The sequence below is a fragment of the Pimephales promelas genome, chromosome 24 (genome assembly GCF_988280905.1).
Source record: "Pimephales promelas chromosome 24, fPimPro1.hap1.1, whole genome shotgun sequence".
In the NCBI taxonomy this organism is placed as follows: domain Eukaryota; kingdom Metazoa; phylum Chordata; class Actinopteri; order Cypriniformes; family Leuciscidae; genus Pimephales; species Pimephales promelas.
The window spans coordinates 9,392,066-9,412,024 of record NC_142792.1 but is presented as its reverse complement, the minus strand read 5'-3'; the positions used below and the strand labels follow the sequence as shown (position 1 = coordinate 9,412,024).

General features: G+C 36.4%; 2 protein-coding genes and 1 long non-coding RNA gene across 9 annotated transcripts in view; 2 read left to right on the top strand and 1 right to left on the bottom strand.

Moving 5' to 3' along the window:
- abcc9 (ATP binding cassette subfamily C member 9) overlaps nt 1-7,370 on the bottom strand; it is a 34,727-nt gene extending 27,357 nt beyond the window's left edge. For 2 of the 7 annotated variants that reach the window (XM_039668087.2, XM_039668091.2), the window contains exons 1-8: nt 7,036-7,370; nt 5,668-5,848; nt 4,401-4,559; nt 3,435-3,576; nt 3,231-3,352; nt 2,805-2,971; nt 1,665-1,907; nt 1,360-1,548 (exon numbers count right to left, since the gene is read on the bottom strand). In XM_039668087.2, the coding sequence (XP_039524021.1) occupies nt 1,360-1,548; nt 1,665-1,907; nt 2,805-2,971; nt 3,231-3,352; nt 3,435-3,576; nt 4,401-4,548 (1,011 nt within the window). In that variant the 5' untranslated portion in view covers nt 4,549-4,559; nt 5,668-5,848; nt 7,036-7,370. The remainder of the gene's footprint in view (nt 1-1,359; nt 1,549-1,664; nt 1,908-2,804; nt 2,972-3,230; nt 3,353-3,434; nt 3,577-4,400; nt 4,560-5,667; nt 5,849-7,035) is intronic. The other 5 variants (XM_039668089.2, XM_039668095.2, XM_039668096.2 and 2 more) reach the window with 5 other exon arrangements.
- Nucleotides 1-9,122, top strand: part of LOC120476872 (uncharacterized) — a 42,199-nt gene extending 33,077 nt beyond the window's left edge. Inside the window, exons 4-7 of the long non-coding RNA XR_005622280.2 lie at nt 1,388-1,573; nt 1,681-1,913; nt 1,995-2,135; nt 8,244-9,122. This is a non-coding gene — a long non-coding RNA (uncharacterized LOC120476872). The remainder of the gene's footprint in view (nt 1-1,387; nt 1,574-1,680; nt 1,914-1,994; nt 2,136-8,243) is intronic.
- Nucleotides 9,123-14,963: 5,841 nt separating this feature from the next.
- The window catches only part of plxnb2a.1 (plexin b2a, tandem duplicate 1), a 94,883-nt gene continuing 89,887 nt past the window's right edge, over nt 14,964-19,959 (top strand). Inside the window, exon 1 of the mRNA XM_039668105.2 lies at nt 14,964-15,385. The gene's annotated coding sequence lies outside the window, so the exon portion shown is untranslated. The remainder of the gene's footprint in view (nt 15,386-19,959) is intronic.

Below are 19,959 nucleotides of genomic sequence, written 5' to 3'. Positions count from 1 at the left end.
ATGATGGCAAAGCTGAATTTTCAGAGGGCTTCAGTTACATGATCCTACAGAAATTATTCATATGCTGATTTGGTGCTCAAGAAACATTTCTTGTTATTATCAATGTTGGAAATGGTTGTACTGCTTAATATTTTTATAAATAGAAAATTCAATAGAGCATAATTTTTTCAAATATACTTCTTTGTAACTTTTGTCTTTTTAACGGTTCAACGCGCCCTTGATTAACTTTTTTTTGAACAGTAGTGTGTGTATTGTTCAAAATTAAAACAAAATGTATCTAGACAGACACCATGACAAGACAAATGCAGTGATATCATCCTTATGTAAACCTCACGAGAGTGTATTTTCAGGCGGACATGACATCATGGTCATCTGAGCAGGGAGAACACACAATGTGAAATCTAATAATTGCAGTCATCTCAAGGCGATAACATACGGTTCTCTCATTAATAGCACTGACGCCTCTGTGACATCACACAGGAAGTGATAAATGGCAAGGCAAAACAGAAGATATCAGACTATAGATCATTCTCTACAATACTGTCACGTTGCACTCAGAAAAAAATACAGTCTAATTAGTAGCATAACCACTAGCCCAACATCTTCCACAAATCATTAATTGACAGTTGAACAACATCCTAAATGATTTAACAAGGCACGTTACGAATGGGCTCCAAAGTAAATGAGATAATATCATTGTGCTGTGAGACATATGATATATTTCCATTACATTAGTTGCGTAATTGTCTTTTTCACTCCATTTCCCAGTTTTATCATCAGTCTGGTATGTATTTGGGATTGACCTTCATTTTTACTCTCAAATTGCCCTGTTCGTATGCAACAGCTTAAATGGCTTGTATACTTTCTGTGTGAAAAAATAACCAAAGAAAAAAATATTTTTGTCTTTTTTTTTTTCCAGTGCAAATGAAGATTGAGAGGCAAAATGACTTAAGATATTAAGCCGTGTTTTCTTAATTTTTTTGGTAACACTTTTCTATGAAACCCCATTAGTTTATAGGTCAACTAACATTAACTGAGAAATACATTTGTTACAGTATATTCGTCTTTGTTAACGACCGTTACTTAAAATACCGCATTGCTAGTTTATGCTTAACTCGTCCATTAAATAAGATATATCTCTCTTTAAATTTTGAAATAACTAAGATATGAATAAAACTAAAACTTCTTTGGCAAATTTATTGTTGTTGTTGTTGTTTCGTTTCAATCTATTTTTGCTTCTCAGGTAAATGTACAGTATTTTGAAAATGTACCTTAGAATGTTAGAAATTTGTACTGGAAAACAAGACAAAAGTTTTTTGACAAGAGTTTTCTATTCTCACTATATGGGACGAAACACACCTTATTGGTCTTGTCGATCTCTGTTGAGTTATTCAAGTGTTCCACAATCCCAGAGATGCAGAGTGGCCCGGCAAAGCCCAGCAGGTCTGCCATGTACCGGAAGGTGCTGCTGAGGAGGATTGAGCCCCCAAAGGCTCGGTACATGGATTTCCAGATGGATGGGGATTTTTCTGGGTCCTCTGTGTTCTGCTGTCAAAATTTGATAAGCAACGAGGTACTGGTTAACCAAGAATTCATTACTTCTATATGTCACCAGATTATAAATGATAATATTTGCTGTTGAACCTGTGATTGTCTGAACATACCCTCTGTTCCTCATAGGAATCTTTCAGACGCAGATAGTTGGTCAAGGCCCTCATTGCGATAGGAAGTTTGCCAATCTTCTTCAGCTCAATGGGTCTCTTATGGGCTCCAATGATGAGCGGGTTCATCCACCAATATGTTGCTTTGGAGAGGAGGTTGACGAATGGCTGGAGGAATCGGACGCCCAAGTCCTGCAAGTCTTCTGGGGGCTTCACCCTCTGGGGGTTTGCAAAGAACACGTACTTCTGCAGGTAAGACAAAAATGAAAATACGGGTGGCTTGTCAGTACAATTACTTGATTTCTGATTTCATGCTCACTTTTACTTAAACAGCTAGACTAACTTGGTCTACCAGAGAGGATGTCAAGCAGGGTTGATGGTGAACAGCATGGCTATATTATATCAGCTAGACCACAACAAACCAACTTGGACCAGTATTAAAATTTGTGCCAGTCCAAGCTGTTTTTCCAGCAGGTAGGCAACTCTTTTTACAATTATAAAACGGTCTACAAAACACTTTTTTGAACTATAATCCGCCTTAAATAAGTGGATCAAATTAGAGGCATATATAAAAAAATTAAATAATCGACCTTAAATTAGTGGATAAAAAAGAAAATAAAATAATCTGCCTTAGATTAGTGGATCAAATAAAAGTAATATAGATGAAATTGTGGAATAAAATAAAGCATATAAAGGCATATAGATATGTAAATGAAATAAAATAAATGAAAATTCTGCCTTAAGTTAGTGGATGAAAAATTAAATTAAATTAAATTAAATTAAATTAAATTAAATTAAATTAAATTAAATTAAATTAAATTAAATTAAATTAAATTAAATTAAATTAAATTAAATTAAATTAAATTAAATTCTGCACACATTAGTGGATCAAATAAAAAAATGAAATGACATAAAATTAAATAATGGACATGGAAATTAATAATAATGGAATAATGAAAATTAATGGATAAAATAAAGTATATAGAGGAATATAGAAAAAAACAACAATAGAAATAAAATTAAGTGGGTCAAATTAGAAGCATTTATATATATATATATATATATATATATATATATATTAAAAAAAAACAATTAAGAAATAAGAAATAAATCAATTTGGCATGTGACCCTAGATGAACTCACTCTGACTCTGATAACGTTGATCTCGACAGCCATGAGCAGGCCGTACAGGACCACGAGCAAAGCTGTGATACAGAAACGGAGATGTTGCACCCCCAAGCTCGCCTCTGCAAACTTCCATAACTTTATCATCTTGGTGATGAAAGCCAGAATCCAGTAAATAAATAAAGCTGTGAACGTATTTCTGAGGTTAGGTCTCATTCTCATACAGAATGCCAAGGACAAAAACTAAATTTGATAATAGCTAAAAATATGGATCGACCATTACATGTTGCCAAGCAACAGACAGAATGAAAGTGTTTTATGTAAATTAGAGAACCTGGACCAACTGGTGTAAGTTATGTAAGTAATGAAACAACCACACTAAAAGAACTGTTTAGTATTAACTGCCAGCATCACATTTGAATAGTGAAAGGGCCATTGACTTACCAAGCAGCAGTTTGGGAAAATTGGCTGTTTCTATATTGTGATAATAAACGACTGATGTCGTGGCCGCTATGAAGCCCATCAGCGCTGGCATGAAGAGGTGCAAGTGATTGGACTCCATCTGCCTGAAATACACATTCATACACAAAGACATAAACATAAACGCATAGCGGTCGGTCATAAACACACAAATAAACTGAAACCCACGTATTGGAGACGATTCCCTCTGCGATCTCGCACACGTGCACAAACAGCAGTGTGAAGGTGAGGATCCAGCGCAGGTTGTGGCCTGGGAAGTGCAGCCAGGTGTTATGGTGGATCTGCACCTTTGAACTCTGGCTACCCCAGCCTGGACACAAAAACATGCCTTCCATCACTTCAACATATCTTTACTTTCAAATGTATTATCTGAACCACATGTTGAGAGGCTGGCAGACATCAGAGACTTGTGAACATGTCTGGCAGCATTAAACTTGTTTTATAATTGTATCATTTTATTATTCCCTTATGTATCTAAAATGACATACAGTTAACTAGTTTCCTAGACGTTTGTTAATCAGCACTTTGTATCCGTCTCCGCCTGTCTCGTTCATTCGTTGTTTGTCTTTCTTTGGCTAATTCTTCTATAGGAAACATTTTTTCATTATGAGCTTACAGACCGAATGAGGAATGGCAGTGAGAACATTACGGCGTCAGCGTTAAGGATTTTGCCAAGGTTTTAAGTAAAGGCTCTTAGGGGAACCGATACAGATAATGAATTGGCCCAAGTAGGTCTGAAACCGTGTCTAGGTCCCACAGCTTCTGATGACATGACGGCTGTCATAAACAACCAGGGCGTCACAATTTAAGAATCGACTTCCTTGCAATTTGTGAGTTGGAATTGGAACTGAATTGGCTACACTCCACAGGAAGTTGAATTGGAATGACAAGAACAGGATTTCTTATTACTGAACAGTTATACAAATAAATTCACACATGACACAACAGGTGTTCAGTTTAAGCTTAATATTGAGTGGCTCTATGTATACACACACACACACACACACACAATATTTCCCTCCTTTTTAACCACAGCTAAATCCTTCTTAACTTCTTTATGGATAATTTATTTGAAAAGACAGTCTGTAATTCTGAAAGGAACCAAAAAATGGGAAAAGACAATGGCATTCATACCAATGAAGAGGATAGGGAAGGTAATGAAGAGAAGAAATACATGTGGGACGAGGTTGAGGGCGTCGACGAAGCAGCCGTTGTCCAGGACTCCATTGTCCACACTGTAGGCATTACTACCCCTGTCATTCCCACAGAAAGACAAGGCCATGTCACCCGTGTCTAAAAAAAAAAAAAAATAGATTTCAAAGATTTTCAGTCATGTAAATAAAAACAAATGAAGTGTGCATTTACCTTACTTAGCTTTGAGCCCAAACTGACAGCAGTATTCCTGTAGTTATTATTGACTTTGAGGTCAAACATAGTATTTGATTAAATTGATCCACTGCTACCAATCAGTTTAAGAGCAAGATTAACAAACCCTGCAGTGCCTGTACCCACCAGCCATCTCATTTACCAAAAAAAGTTTCATTTCTCATTCAGGAGAGTTGGATTATACAACATCACAACCAGTAATGTTTGCTTGTGAGGAATATACTCTGGTAGATTGAAGCTTGTATGCTGTATGTCCTCCGGTGACCCATCACAGTGTTTTTTTAGGCAAAGGGTTATTTTTGTCAAATCTATTTGAATTATTTTAACATTTTTAAATTATATTAAAATATATATACATTTATATCACCACATTGGAAGACATATACATTTTTTATTTATGCATATGTGGGTGAAATGATAGTTGTCTTTCATTTTAAATGGACACTTATCGGCGTGTATGTGATCATTTTTTATGAATATATTCATCAATATTATAATAATGCTATATGCTGTGAAAACATTCAAGAAAGAGACCAAGAAAGAGAGTAGCATTCAGCAGGTCACGTGATCACAACACCAAGAGGCTAACCTCCATGTAAAATAAAAATGATTTTAAGCTATATGTCAGGGCTCTTCACACCATAGTTTTATAACAATTACTTAGAGCATATTTAATATACTCTAGGATTTAAAACTCATGTATGGTCTTCTATTATTATTATCTATTAATATTGACAAACAGTGTGTGCTACAGTGAGCAAATATGCATTGCTAGGTCTTGTTTGAGATGAAATGACATGAATTACAAAGTAAATATCCATGGCAAGTGCATTAAATAGAGTAGTCTCCTATAACAAACTCATTCATACTCATCGCTTTACGTTGCTTTCAAATCCTTCCACATGCTCATTGACAGCCTAATGTTGTCTTTTCTCAACTTTTAATTGGCATGAATATACATAAAATAGTAAAACCCACAGTGGCAGTCATATATGATTATTAAACAATCACTTACCGGAGTTATTGCTCTGCTTTAGCAGCTTTTCATGCCCGTTGCCTGGTGTTAGAGAGAGTAATTCACAGGGAATATTATTTTTAGCTGCGGAGTATCAGCTGCTCATGGTCTCGCTCTCCCTCTTGCTCTTGGATCGTATTTCCAAACTTGAACAGGAATGTTGGCAGGAATATGGACCGTCCTGAGAAAATAGAGATCAACTGTGACACTGTGGCTGCGTCTCAAAACCTTGCGAGATGCGTGCCTACACAGGGGTGATGCCCAAATGTTAGCAGAGGGAGAAGGGAAAACACAACATAGTAATGTTTCAATTAGGTTCAATCACAAAGTTTTTTTTTTTTGTATATTATATAAATGATAACAAATAAATTGATTTAATAAATAGGCCTACTTATTTTACATGTTCATATTTACTTACAATTTAAATTATTCTGTGAATCTATATATTTTTTACATATAGGCTAATTTAAAAATGTAACAAAAAAAACATTAACATAAAAAAACGTTTAATTTCTGATTAATTCCTAATGAATATTTTATTAAGTGAGTCCAACATAAATATTTTACAACCACATCCTGGCCAAGTACACCTTTTGCTCACTCTGTTTCCGGATGCTTCAGTCTCAGTTGTTTTCCCAGCATGCACAGGGGCATTAATTGTTATGGTAGCTTCTTTGAATGTTTGCCATCATGTTTAGTATTTTATTTTCTTGTGGGTGCCATTGCTCTATTAATATATTTTTTGACCCCATGAGTGTTTATGTGCACATGCATTTTCCTATCCGTGTACATTATACAAAAGAGATAATTATTAATAAACTGTCAAAACATAAACAAAAGCACAAATCTTTAAGATGATGAGTTACTTTATTACAATTACAAATTGTTATAGTATCATTTTTGCTCATTTTACATGATTCAATTTTAATGAACTCATTTGATGTTACTTACTCAATTAGACATGGTGTGTGCAATATCGTTCATAATTACCACGTTTTTGAGTATAAATACAGTGTCGTCTAGTGTAATAACTATACCGAAGTCACATGGCTGTTGCCTTGGTAAAACCTGACAAAGTCCTGACAGTTTACCTGACAAAGAAACGAAAGGAAATTTAATTTCGATTTAACCTTGTTCGGATGTTTTACAAAACGGCATCTCACATGAGCCCAGATCCAAATCCATGTTATTCAGTTAATGAAAATACGACCGAGTCACCGAGCGTCAAAATACAATTAAAATGCAATGTAACAATAACATATCCATAGAAGGCCATTGCAAACAGGACCACGCACTGAGCGTCATTCATCAACCTTAGCCATTTGAATGAATGAATTTATAATGCACCAAGGCTGCGGACACACTCACCTAGATGCCTCCGATTGTAGTTTTTGTCATCGATACTTGCCGTAAACCCGTTCCGACATCAGATAGACACTGAACACAATGGTTGTATCTCCGTGTCCTTTCGGTATGAAGAAAGCGCGCATCAGGGCTTCGGCATAGCGTTGCTATGGCGTCAGATATAAAGGAGGGATGCCCGTGCACGAGCGTGTCTCCTCCTGATGTGGGTCACTGTCACATTAAGAATAACGGACCATGCCGAAGATTCAGTGGCAGGTGCATGATACGCAATAAACTAAAGAGGGTTTACTGGTGGTTTGGTAGCTAAAAGAAAGAGAAAAAGTGGTACATTACGCCACATAATAATACGATGCATAATAATGATTTTATTCACTAGGGCCTGGGGTGTGTGTAGATTTCGTGCATGACCAAGGACCCAGTGGCAATCAAATCTAAAAACAGTCGTTCTGCTCTGTATTCTCAAGGCAGCTTCCTCTTAGTTTGCTGCTTGCTTTTCTTTTAATGACCCTCCAAAATAGTAACCATATCAGCTCTGCCGTTTCTATTCCTCAGGGAAGAACAGTCTCATGGGAGTTGTAGTTTTTAATTCATGTTTGTAGTTTTGCAACAAAATCTATCTATCTATCTATCTATCTATCTATCTATCTATCTATCTATCTATCTATCTATCTATCTATCTATCTATCTATCTATCTATCTATCTATCTATCTATCTATCTATCTATCTATCTATCTATCTATCTATCTATCTATCTATCTATCTATCAAACAATAAATGGTTTGTGTCAATTTCAGACAAACACATTTGTTAGTATACTTTCCTTATAAATGAACTGAAAATATCATTACTTTTTTAGCAAAGCAAAATGAAAATGTTGACCACTGGGGTATGTTGCCTGTGCAAAATGTTTAGGATCTTCAAAGCCAATAATTGACTGATGTTGGGACTTCATGGGAAGCAGGACCTCTATTCCAGAGGGGCCGAACTCAAAGGTCACAGATGGTTTGGAGACTGAAGTGTGATGAGAACTGCTACAGGGTGAATGAGCATGTATATGATTGAGGGAAGTGAGGGTGTGTGAGAGGTTGAAGAAGCGCTGGGTTTGTATGGGGATTATGGAAAGTGTTTGTGTGTGTGTGCAAACATCACTTCCCCTGTGTTTCCCTCGAGACCAGAAGGGATCAGTCCTAACCCAGCCTCTCCCCCACAGGAAGTAGTACAGGATGCAGCCCATGTGTGAGCCATCAAAGACCCTGTGGTGACACCCAGAGCCTGGGACGAGGTGCTGTGACTGGGGACAGAGTAGTGCATTTGAGGCTGAAGGATTCTGGAGGCCAGGAGGTCAAACACAACTTCTTTGAGAAAGTTTCAGTTTCCCATAACTAAGCTGAGAATCGGCGGTTTCCACACGTATGTGGTGTGCGTCATCAAATGACACATTAAGCATTGAGACAATGAAGTTATTCCTTTCCCCTTTAATCTGTGATAATTTCACTATAAATTTCACTATCTAAAAAAGTATGTAACCTATCACAATGTTCAATTTGTGATATTTGTGTTGTAAGAGTAGGCCTATGTCATCTATTACAAATGTATTTTAGTTGACCATCTTGGACCATGCATCAATAGACCAGCTTGGACCCACTAGCTAATTACCAGTTTGAAAAAAAAACTGAGAAGCAGCATGGATCAGCTAATGACCAGATTAAACCAGCTTTAACCAGCTAATGACCAGATTTAACCAACTAATGACCAGCTTGGACAAGCTGAGGACCAGCTTGGAGCAGCTAATAACCAGCGTGGACCAGCTAATAAAGCTTTAACCAAGTAATAATAACTAACTTGAACTTGATAATGACGAGTTTCAATGGCTTCAGTGTTCCAAAACAGCCAGCATAAGATGGATTTTCCAATTGACATTTAAAAAAATTGTTTCTGGGGAGAACCCAACAGCACATGGAGAATCATAACCTTGCTGCTGACGTTAATTCTGGACTGGGACATTGGGAGACCTTTATGAGAGGGACATCCACAGGAAATTAAGCTAATCTTTTATGTCTTAACTAAATAAATGGAAAATGATGATGTCTTTCCTTGAGTTGCTTGTGAAAGTGAGGGATTACTTCAGCTCTGTAACGCTTGAGCTGACTCAGTGTTGTCACTTGGCTCAGTGTGCTGGGTTCCTTGAAGTGTCTAGAAAAGGACAGGAAGTCTTTTGCACGTCCCAAGCATCATGCAAATTTATTAACTCAATAATCAACATAAATGCAGAGAGACAGATGAACAGGGAAGCTGAGAAAATGACAAGTGAAAGAGTAGGAACATGAAACTGCACCTCCATTAAATAAACTCTCTCCCTCGCTCTGTCACGGTACATAGCTCTATACAATAAACAGACCCAGACTGCAATGTTAGTTTAAACCATCATTAAACACTTGCACTTGCTAACATAGACCCTACTTTCCTTTACTGAGTGTGTTAGCATGGGTGCTAAATGCTAGTATTTTCCTCAAACTGCACCTTTTGGTCTTCTGAGATAGAATTGTGGAAAAGAGAATGGATAGTCAATAGAAATATAGAAGGGAAGACCAATTTGTTTGTATCTGTTTGTATCTATATGCTAGCCTAAGTTATCCTTATTGTTGGCAGCTCAAGTGCTTCATGTAATTCATTCGATTTTGGAAGTTTTGTTTTGTTTTCAAGATTTTTTGTTCAAAGACTTACAGAATGACATTAATAGACTAGATCTCTGTTTCTTTGGCATCCATGACAAATTTAAAACTATAATATACTGTCATCTAGTGGTTTGACACTCAAAGTACACTTTGTTGCAAACAACATATTTAAGGCAATAATCAAGTAAAAATATATAAATATAATATAATACATACGTATACATAAGTATAAGTAGTTATACGTAATTATTAAAATCTATGTAATCTGTTAGCATAAAAAGAATTTTCCAAAAAAATTTTAAAAACTAATAATTATATTTTATTTCATTTACAGTAAGCTTAATTTAAAATTTAGTGATTTAAAGTTATTGAATGACTTTAATTCTAATGCAAAACCCTTCTCTGCTTACTCGGCTGTGTTCATGGACTCAAGTGCTTCTAGAGTGATGGATACACCAAGGATACTTTTTAATTAGCAGCAAGACAAAAAAAAATTGCAGAGTTTCAAAAAGTGAACAACAATTAAAACAATTTTCTTGTTAGCTGGTTATTCAGTGTTCCACAGCCAAAGCAATGTGTTATCCTGACCTGGGGACAGAAGCACAACCGCATTATGATTTAATATATATATATATATATATATATATATATATATATATATATATATATTTATTTTCAACTTCTGAAGGTTATCTCGAAGGGCATTGCCCCAATTACAATTTCAGAACTCCCCATTGAATTGTTCTGCTCTATGAAGCCTATTATTTGATACCAACCAGCCATAAACCATAGAAATGGATGAATGATGCAATCACAAACTGATGCAATAGATTATAGAATCGAGTTTTAATCAGAACAAACAAAGAGATTCCTGTTATGTGTTGTGTGTGTGAGAAACACTGCAGGCAATTAATCAATCAAAGCATAATTTTGGAAAGCCAAGAATGGATCTGGCTCCAAAAGAGCTTATTTTAATAATTGTCTTTTGAAGATTTGCATTGTTGCAGTGTCTCTCTTCAAAGAGCTGCTCTCAGTCTTCATTAGTGGCTTCATTAGCGTTTTCACATCTCTGAGCACTTGTAATCAGGTTGATGATGTGAACTGGGTATTTCACGGATCAAGTTGCCAACAGAAAGAATGATCAATTAAGCTGTCTTTATTTTTGTAAGAAAAAAAAAGGAGAAGAAAAAAAAATTGATTATGTTGTCTTTATTTTTTTAAGATATAAAATAATTGTCTGTAAAAGCAAAATTTGTCAAAAATTTAACAATTTGTTTTACTTATTTTAATTAACCAATTGCCATTTTTTTCAATTTCCTTTTCGTCTTTTAGGCATTTCACAGGCCAATGATATTTATTTGATTATACACACATACACACACACACACACACACACACACACACACACACACACACGCACGCACGCACGCACGCACGCACGCACGCACGCACGCACGCACGCACACACACACACACACACACACACACACACACACACACACACACACACACACACACACACACACACACACACACAAATACATGCATATATAATATTTATGTACGCATAAGTGTGTGTGTTAAGCCATGTGTGCTCATATTTTAAATGAACACTTGTATTATTTTATATCAAATCTATAAATATATGTAAACTAAAATATGATACGCTACAATAATTTTAAAAAGGGCTTATTTTTTTGTACTTCTGAAGTGAACAAACTTTAAACACTTGAGAAGTGTATATTAGCTATTGTATATCGGCAATACTGTATGTTCTTTTTATTCATAAATAGGCTAAATATATTAAATATATAAATATAACAAACAATATATTTTTTCTTAATAAATCTGTAGTATTTTATATTATATATAAAATCTATTAATATGATTGAATCATATAGATTTGAAATGTGTAATTTTATGCACATCTTTTATATGCAAATTTGTACAAAACTTTTTCCATTGATCTGGTTCCCTACAGAGGCCTCGTCATTTGGCTGAACACAAGGGGTGATGGATGGACTTGTGGGACTGATGGTGAGAGCACCAGATGGCTCATTAGTGGCACTACACCAAACTGGCACTGTAGGGAATACCGGATTCACCAAGCTAAACCAACATCTCCAGACGCTATAAAAGGAGTTTAAACAATTTAGGCCTAAACACAGACACACAAACATGCATATCATAGCCTACATGCATGGACCACTCAGTCACTCATTTACACACACTCATTTAAAGGCGCACACATATTTGATTAGAGCGAGGTACAGTTATACAATAACTCATATTGACAGCCGCCTAAGCAACTTGGCTCGGTGCAACCGGAAAGCAAATCTAATCATTGCACGGTCTAAAAATAACTCCTTTCTCGCTCTCTTTTGTTCATGTTTATCTCAACCCTCCCTCTACACGGCTCCTTCTGTTTGCTGTCTCACAGCATATTGTCTTTCTCTGCCAACTGACAGCGTAACTGTTTCTGCTCATCTGTCTTTGCCGCTGTTCTGGATGTGCCAAATTGCGCACGGACGAATGCAAGTAACGTCTGTTTCTTGTTTCATGAACACGGCGAGAGAGTTACATTTGTTAAATGGCACTTTAAGGGTGTGGCAGTCTCGTGGAGGGGTTATAGCAGCCTACAGGCTCCAAAGCCCCCTTGAGATTATTATTGACTAGTTGAGCCAATGGACTACAATACATTTAAACACTAGAGGGCGCCACGAGAATATAATCAGGTTTAAAAAATATTAAAAACGGTACACGAAACCATTTAATTCTTTCCCATGATATTTATTTCTCTCTCTCAATGTCTAGATGTCAAACTCAACTTATTAAGAGTCAATACAAGAGTCAAAATATCTTAAAATGACGTATTCACTGGAATCTGATAAAACTACATGTGAGCCAATCAATATCTGTCATGGAGCCACTCAAAACATGACCAGTGAAGTATAAAATGACCTGCTACTGTCTTGTTTTTGATTTGTCAGATGGTTTAGTCATATATTTCTTATCATTTACTGAAAGCGGTGTGACATTCTGAGCAACAGGGCTATTTGAGAGAAAATAGAACAATGGTTGTAGATGACAGCCAGCATTGTGTGTGCCACGCTCGGGCACAATGCCATCTCAGTCTACCTGACAGCTATCATTATTCTCATTTTTTCTCTGATTTTCTGTCTCTTTCCATCGCTGCTCCTGTTATAGTTCTTGTGTTTTGATCATCTTCAAATTTTCGCTGCATTTTACACACTAACATTTTTGAGAAAAAGGAATTTATTAGGGTAGAGAGAGAGAGAGAATATATGGGAGAAAAGCAAAGCATCTCTGTCCCTACAGGCCTTGGGGCAAAGACCGCACTCTTTTCCTTCAGACAGACTAATTTCCATAGTCATGAATTATTCAAATCATTCAGCCTTGACACTCGGGTCCAACTACAACATACACACACTTTTGCTGAAATTACACACGGGGGTCCAAAACAATATTTTTTAAAGAGACACTGCATTAATGATGTTTCTCATGTTACCTGAAGGCAAAGCTCTTCTTACTTCAAAGACCTCGGCTACCTGTGGATGACAGAAGAATTTGGTGGGTTTATGAAGGTCAATTGGTTAAATAAACTAATAAATTTAACTGCCAAATTAAAGCATCAGGAAGGTTCAATAGTCAAGTATAGTTTTTATTAATATTACTATTTTTATAACTAATATGTACAACACTGGCAACATTTTGTTTAGTATTATTATTTTTTTTCTTTTTTGTCACTGTAAAAAAATATTGTTGATTTGGTTGCCTTAAAATTTTAAGTTTATTGAAATGGAAATGTTGAGTTGATACAATGAAGGAGATTGATTTAATCATCAGAAACTCAAAATATTATGTTATCTGAACCACATCAATTATTTAAGTTGATTTGATAAAGTGTAGCTACTTTGACATCACATGCAAAATAAAATACCTTGAATTTGAACATTTCTTAATTATACTTTTATTTAAAATGTTACATTTATTCATTTTAAATTTGATTGTAGCCTACTTCATTTTATCTATTAAAACTATTTCATTACAATTATCAACCCCTATTTGTTTTGTTTATTTATTTATTGTTATGTTTTTATGTATTTTTTTTAAACATTGCTTGTCAAATTGCTAAACTATTCTCAATTCTCCTTCTCCTATCAGCTGAATATTAATCTTTAGAACAGCACCAAATACATTGGACTAATGAAAGAGTGAAGAGGTGAGCTTCAATGTTATCGCAACACCATTTTCTGCGTCTATCCTTAATATCTGTCCTTTGATTATGATTTACAATTGGTTTGGCCTTAATCTCAGTCTCAGCATGAGCCAGATTACTGCAAATCTCAGATTTAGTGTAGGTGGGAGAGGAAATGATCATTCTTTGATTCCAGCTCAGGCTTCACAGGGGGCCCGTGGGGGACCTCAAGGATGTTTGAAGCAAGGTTGGAGCAAAGAACTTTTTCCTTTTTACTTTTTGGATTCCAACTTCCACTTTGGAAAATAGCCTACCTTTTTAAAGCACTTTTGTAGACTGATACAGGTAGAATGGATGGGATCTGATAAGGAAAGAGAGATTTTAAACAGCCCGGGACCTAAACATCTTGAAAGGATGTCTCATCACCAGAATTAAAAAGTAAATAAATCCTTACCAAATGAGTCAGTGATCACACTATGCCAGTTATTAAAGTAGCCTATTAAAAGAGACAATCACTTGTAAAGGAACAACCATTGAAGTTGGCTGCTGTATATTGTATTGTATTAACTTTACTGAAACTAATATTTCTGGTACCATGCATATTTTGTTTTATTTTGTGATAGTTTTTTTTTGTGTGTAAATTAATCCTTCAGCAACATTGCATGCCATAGGGTAACATTGAAATTAATCTAGGCAATCTGAATATTTTATTATTGTATAGGCCTAACATTTATTTGAATTCATCTTATATTATTGTATAGGCCTAACATTTATTTGAATTCATCTTATTTTATAAGGTCATTGTACTGAAACGTTGGCAATATTACATTCAAAATGATGCCATTGACAACTTGAAATTGAAAAAGAGGCAGATAGAGACCAATAGAGAGAGAGAGAGAGAGAGAGAGAGAGAGAGAGAGAGAGAGAGAGAGAGAGAGAGAGAGAGAGAGAGAGAGAGAGAGAGAGAGAGAGAGAGAGAGAGAGAGAGGGGTGGGGGGTGGGGTGCGCGTGCGTGCTGGTGGGTGACAGAGCCCGCGAGTGCTCCCTGCCTCCCTCTGGTCAGTCGGGCAGGTCCAGATGAGTCCTGTGTGTGTCCTCAACCATCAGCTGTGGTGGGACTTTTGCTTCACAGATTTTTTCTTCAAAACTCACACAGGTATCAGTGAACATTCAGACTTTACTCGCACCTGGCGGTTGATCTGAAGCACAGCCTACAGGGCGTGGAAAAGCCGGGAATTGTTTTCGACGCTGGTTTTCCAACATCGCCCATAGTTCTTCGGATTTCCCTAACAAAGTGTACTGCCTCCCCGGCTTTTTTCCCAAGGAATACTGTTTTTTCCTACTAGCTTCAGTGACCTATTTGGGAGACGAATAATGTAAATCTTTCCTCGCGATCGGTCTCTGGCAGTTTACGGACAGAAATCTTGATCTGCCGTCGCGAGTTGTTTCTCCAGAAAGGTGAGTGTTGAACTTTCTGTTTGTTTCAACTGTATGGTTTACATTTTTCAGTCGCGCGTGTTTGTAAACGTTTCAAACAAACAACATCTGTTGGCTTGAGTCTCGCGCGTTGTTATTCACGGCTTTATCTGTTATCGTTAAGTTTGGGCAATCCTTGTTAATTAAATCAGAATATTTATGGGATTTTAAGTGAATTCACAGTCACCGCTTTTGAAGCTTTGTAACACTTACAATCACGTCGAGTCTCATTGATACGCAACTTTGTAGCGTATTGTTTTAGTTTCACGTTGATTGTTTAAATATGTAAATAAGCGAAAAAGCACGCTCTGGCGTCGCGAGAATGTGGAAAGATATGCGACGTCGATAAACCCGTGTTCCTAACAAAAAGTACCATAGTAGGCTACTACTGATAGATAGCTATTATTTACCATTGTGTTTACGTGTATTCTAGGGTACTTCCAAGAATACCATGGTACTATGGGTCTAAAACATATAGCCATGGTATCCAGAAAAAAACAGGAAAGGCTAAGTTATGTTTATGCTTACATGCCAAGAATTACAGTAGTACCATGCTACTTTTGTTAAGTGTGCCACAATTTGGCTTCTAGTTTGCCTTCAAATCTTTGAGGTCTTAAAAAACATGATTTTCGGGATTTACACATATTTACATGTTGTTAATCGTCTAACACAATCTGCTCTCCTTTACTCATCCTGTTGGCATTTTGTAACCGGATGTTTGTTTTTGTAACACTCTGATGATGCTTGACATGTTTTCTTAAGTAGTGCATCTGGCACATTCCCATCTAATATGCTCTTTAGTAATGTGAAACAAGGTTTAATGATGGGATATTTAGTTCTACATGTTGTGTTTGATTGGCCGTGAACCATTTGTCACAGCCCGAAGAAAGCACAGCTATCTCTGTTCCTGTCGTCATCATCTGAAGAGTTTCACTTACCTTCATTTCATTTTCTCCTGACTTGTTTATTCTCCCAATTACACCCAGCTCTCATATTATACAAGCTGTTGTGATAAAATCAACTCTAATGAGGTAATCAAATTTCCCTTTGCTCTGTAATTGGATGGCTGCGTTGCTGTTTATTGCTGTGAAGTTCATTGCTGACAATGTTACACAACTGATCACATGTTTATTTATGAGTTAAAGGGATATTATGGTAAAGCGTTGCGTATCTGCTGAACCTTTTACCTGAAAGTCCAAGTGTAGTGGTGGTGTACAGGTGTACAACTTGAAAAGCTCTGCACCTGGATGGTTATTCCAGATTGACATTCAATTTCAATCTTTGACATTGACAGTAGACGGCATCTAATACTAATACGCAATGTTTCTGGGAAATATTTGCATTTTGTGTGCTTAATCCTTATTTATTAAAACCCATCCCAACCATAATCCCAATACCTCTTATAATATAAAGAGCATTTTTGATTTCATTAATTCTAGTGGGCTTGAATGAATATGATGACTGTTATTAGTTGAATATTAGCTCTATTATGGTGTTAACAATTAACATTGCATACGACTTTTGTTCTTCAAATCATAAAATATATTTTTTTTATCAAATCTGAGAGAATTCTGTCCGTCCATTGAAAGTCTATTCAACCAAAACTCTGACGGTTCAAAACGTTCATTAGACGACTTGGATTAAACCGCTTGATTTCTTTTGCGATCGTTTTGAAGTGTCCGAATTTTGGGTGAATAAACTTTCAATCGGCTTGTTATGTCTGACATCACGCGTCACTGTTCCAGAAGCCAAAAGCAAACTACTGAAAAATCATAATCCTAACCTTTATGTCCATACTGAAATCCCAGATGGCCAGACAGTGATTTGTCTTTTATAATTCGTTGAAATATTGGTGTTCGTGAGACCAGAGACTCTAGCGTACGCTGAATTTATATAAGCTTAGCTTAAATGTGCACTATGAATATTGCTCATGGCTGTTGAGATGGTATTCTCACTTGAGTGGCCTTGGACCAAACGGTTTCTGTTTCCTGGAATACAGTATTCACAACTTATGGATGGAGGGACAGAAATCTTGTTTGTCTTCTTGGGGGAATTGAACAAAATGAAGGTGAATAAATGATTAGAGATTTAAATGTGGAAATATTAAGAAACTTGAAACCCAATTTGCCCAAATTATTATATAAATAAGTCATTTGAATGTACATAAACGGGTGCAAAACTTTATTTGGATTGTTCCATACGAGAAGGATCCTGTAGCTTGAGTGATTCAGAGCAGGAAGTCATTCGGCCCCCTCAAGGTCAAAGATCAATGGTCAAAAACAGAGAGCGTGGAGACAGAGAGCGCTCTTTTTACCCCTCTTTCTTCCTCCATTCTTTTTCTCTTATGAGCAATGACTTGTTTATTTGTGTTTCTTGTCGAGGAACAAGTACGCAGTACACAGTGGCCTCATTCATGCACTTCCTGAGGACTTTGTGTGTTTGTATTTGTTCATGTTGGCCATAAAACATGGAGCTGGCTTCTGTGAGTCTTGATTAAAGAATCATGATAATCACGTGAACCCTCATCTTCCTGTTTTGAGTCACTAACTTGTCTCTAAAGGTCCTTTGGACTGTGATATCAGTGTTGATTGTTATGAGAGTGATAGTGCTGAATAATTGTCATTAAAGATAGGCGAAGCTGCTGTGCTGACAGTGCGTACAGTATGTTGCTGTGTTTGTGGTTTCATTGTCCTTGTTCGTACATCTTCGCGGGGCCTCCTGGATAAGCCCATCTGTGGTCTGGATGTTCTCACTTCATGAGTAACCCACTCATTTATGAGCTAATCATAAAGACTTTTTTTCTCTGGTGTTCTGTATTATGATTGTCAAGAACACATTTGGTGCTGGAATAGTAAGAGTAGAACTGTTTTTGCATGGTATAGGCACGTTTAATGTTGCTTCTTATTATGTACTCCAATTTATTTTCTCTTTGTGCTGTGGACATGAGTTTTGCATAATATAAAATAGTTTTAGATAGATATTATGCTGAAATGGATCTCAGAACGGGGATTGTTCACCTAAAAATAAATATTTGTCATTTTATTCACTCTCATGTTGTTTTCAAACCTGTATGACTTACTTCCATGGAACTTTAGAAACATTTGAAACATTTGAAGGATGTAGTTGTTGCTCAAAAGCACCATTAATGTATCATAAAAGAGGTCCATATGACTTGTTGTTTTATTTTAAATCTTCTAAAGCCATAGATACTTAGATAGGATTCTAAAGCCATAGATACTTTGGATTTTGAGTCGGTGTTGGTCTTGCGAATCAGTTCAGTCTGATTCAACAAGTCATTCAGGCTGGTTTATGAACTGGATCAACCAATACATTAAAAAGATTTGGCTCAAAAGAATGATTCATTTATAAACTCTGATGTCAATGGATTGTATATGGAATATATTATGGAATATTTTGCTCATCATACGAACTGGTTTAATGTTCTTTTTTGGTGTTTAACAACCCTAGCCCTCATTTGCTGTTTTATATTAAACATACTGTATTGGTCAGGTTGTTGACAAAAAATAAAAAATAAAAATTCATTTTGAGGCGAAACCATGCCTTTAAGACCCCCCCCCCCCCCTTTTTTTTTCTTTTTATCACAGATAATCTTAATCCCCAGTGGGCTGTGATGGGATCATTAGCTCAGTTTAACTTGTGAAATGATCAGTTTGATTCATGAACACATCATTTAGGCTGGTTTTGAGAAATTTCTGGATCAACCAATTCGTTAAAAAGATTTGACTCAGGAGAGCGATTCATTCATGAACTCTCATAAAGGCTGATGTCAAGGCTTAACATCATATGCTGTATTCTAACAATATTTTAAATACTTTTATTGTGACTCCAGGGTGTTTCGGTCAGAATATTCTATACAATTTAGCTTTTGTGTTGGACAGAATGTGGAATTGATTCTTATCGATTTTTATGAACATTTGTCTTTGGCCCATGTACATATATTATTTTATGTACATAATATGCATGTAACACTAATACTACTAATAAAAGTTTGGTGTTGAACTATGCCTTTAAGGTTAGCTAACCTTTGTAGGCCTGTATGCCCCTGAAAATCCTTCCTCAGTGTGCCCTTCTCTGTCAGCTTTTGCAATTGAAAGAAAGAAAGCATCTTGTCAATCTGAGGAAATCACAGAGTCTTCATTTTCTGTGACGCTAATGGATTTCTATAGCCACTAATTTAGGCCTATGTCACACTAATGGATCTGCACTTGGTAGATTGTGCTGAGAATAATGAAAAAGCTGCACAAAGGCCGATGCCTATGGAGAAGCCGCCACTTTGCCATAATGCCCGATACAACCTCCCCCACCCCCCGATCAACTTTATTTAATACAGAATGTGGCTTTCAGCATCATATTTAATTATTGGGAATGATGTGGAGAGGAAGTGTTAGATAAAGACATGCCAGGGCATGTCCTAGAGAGCACAGGTCTTTTGGAGCTGGAGCAAGCAGTTTCGTATGCTCACACCACCCTTCTTGTGTATTATAAGGGGATAAAGGTTATGTTTATTTCAGACTCCCGCCTGGAATGCCTGATGC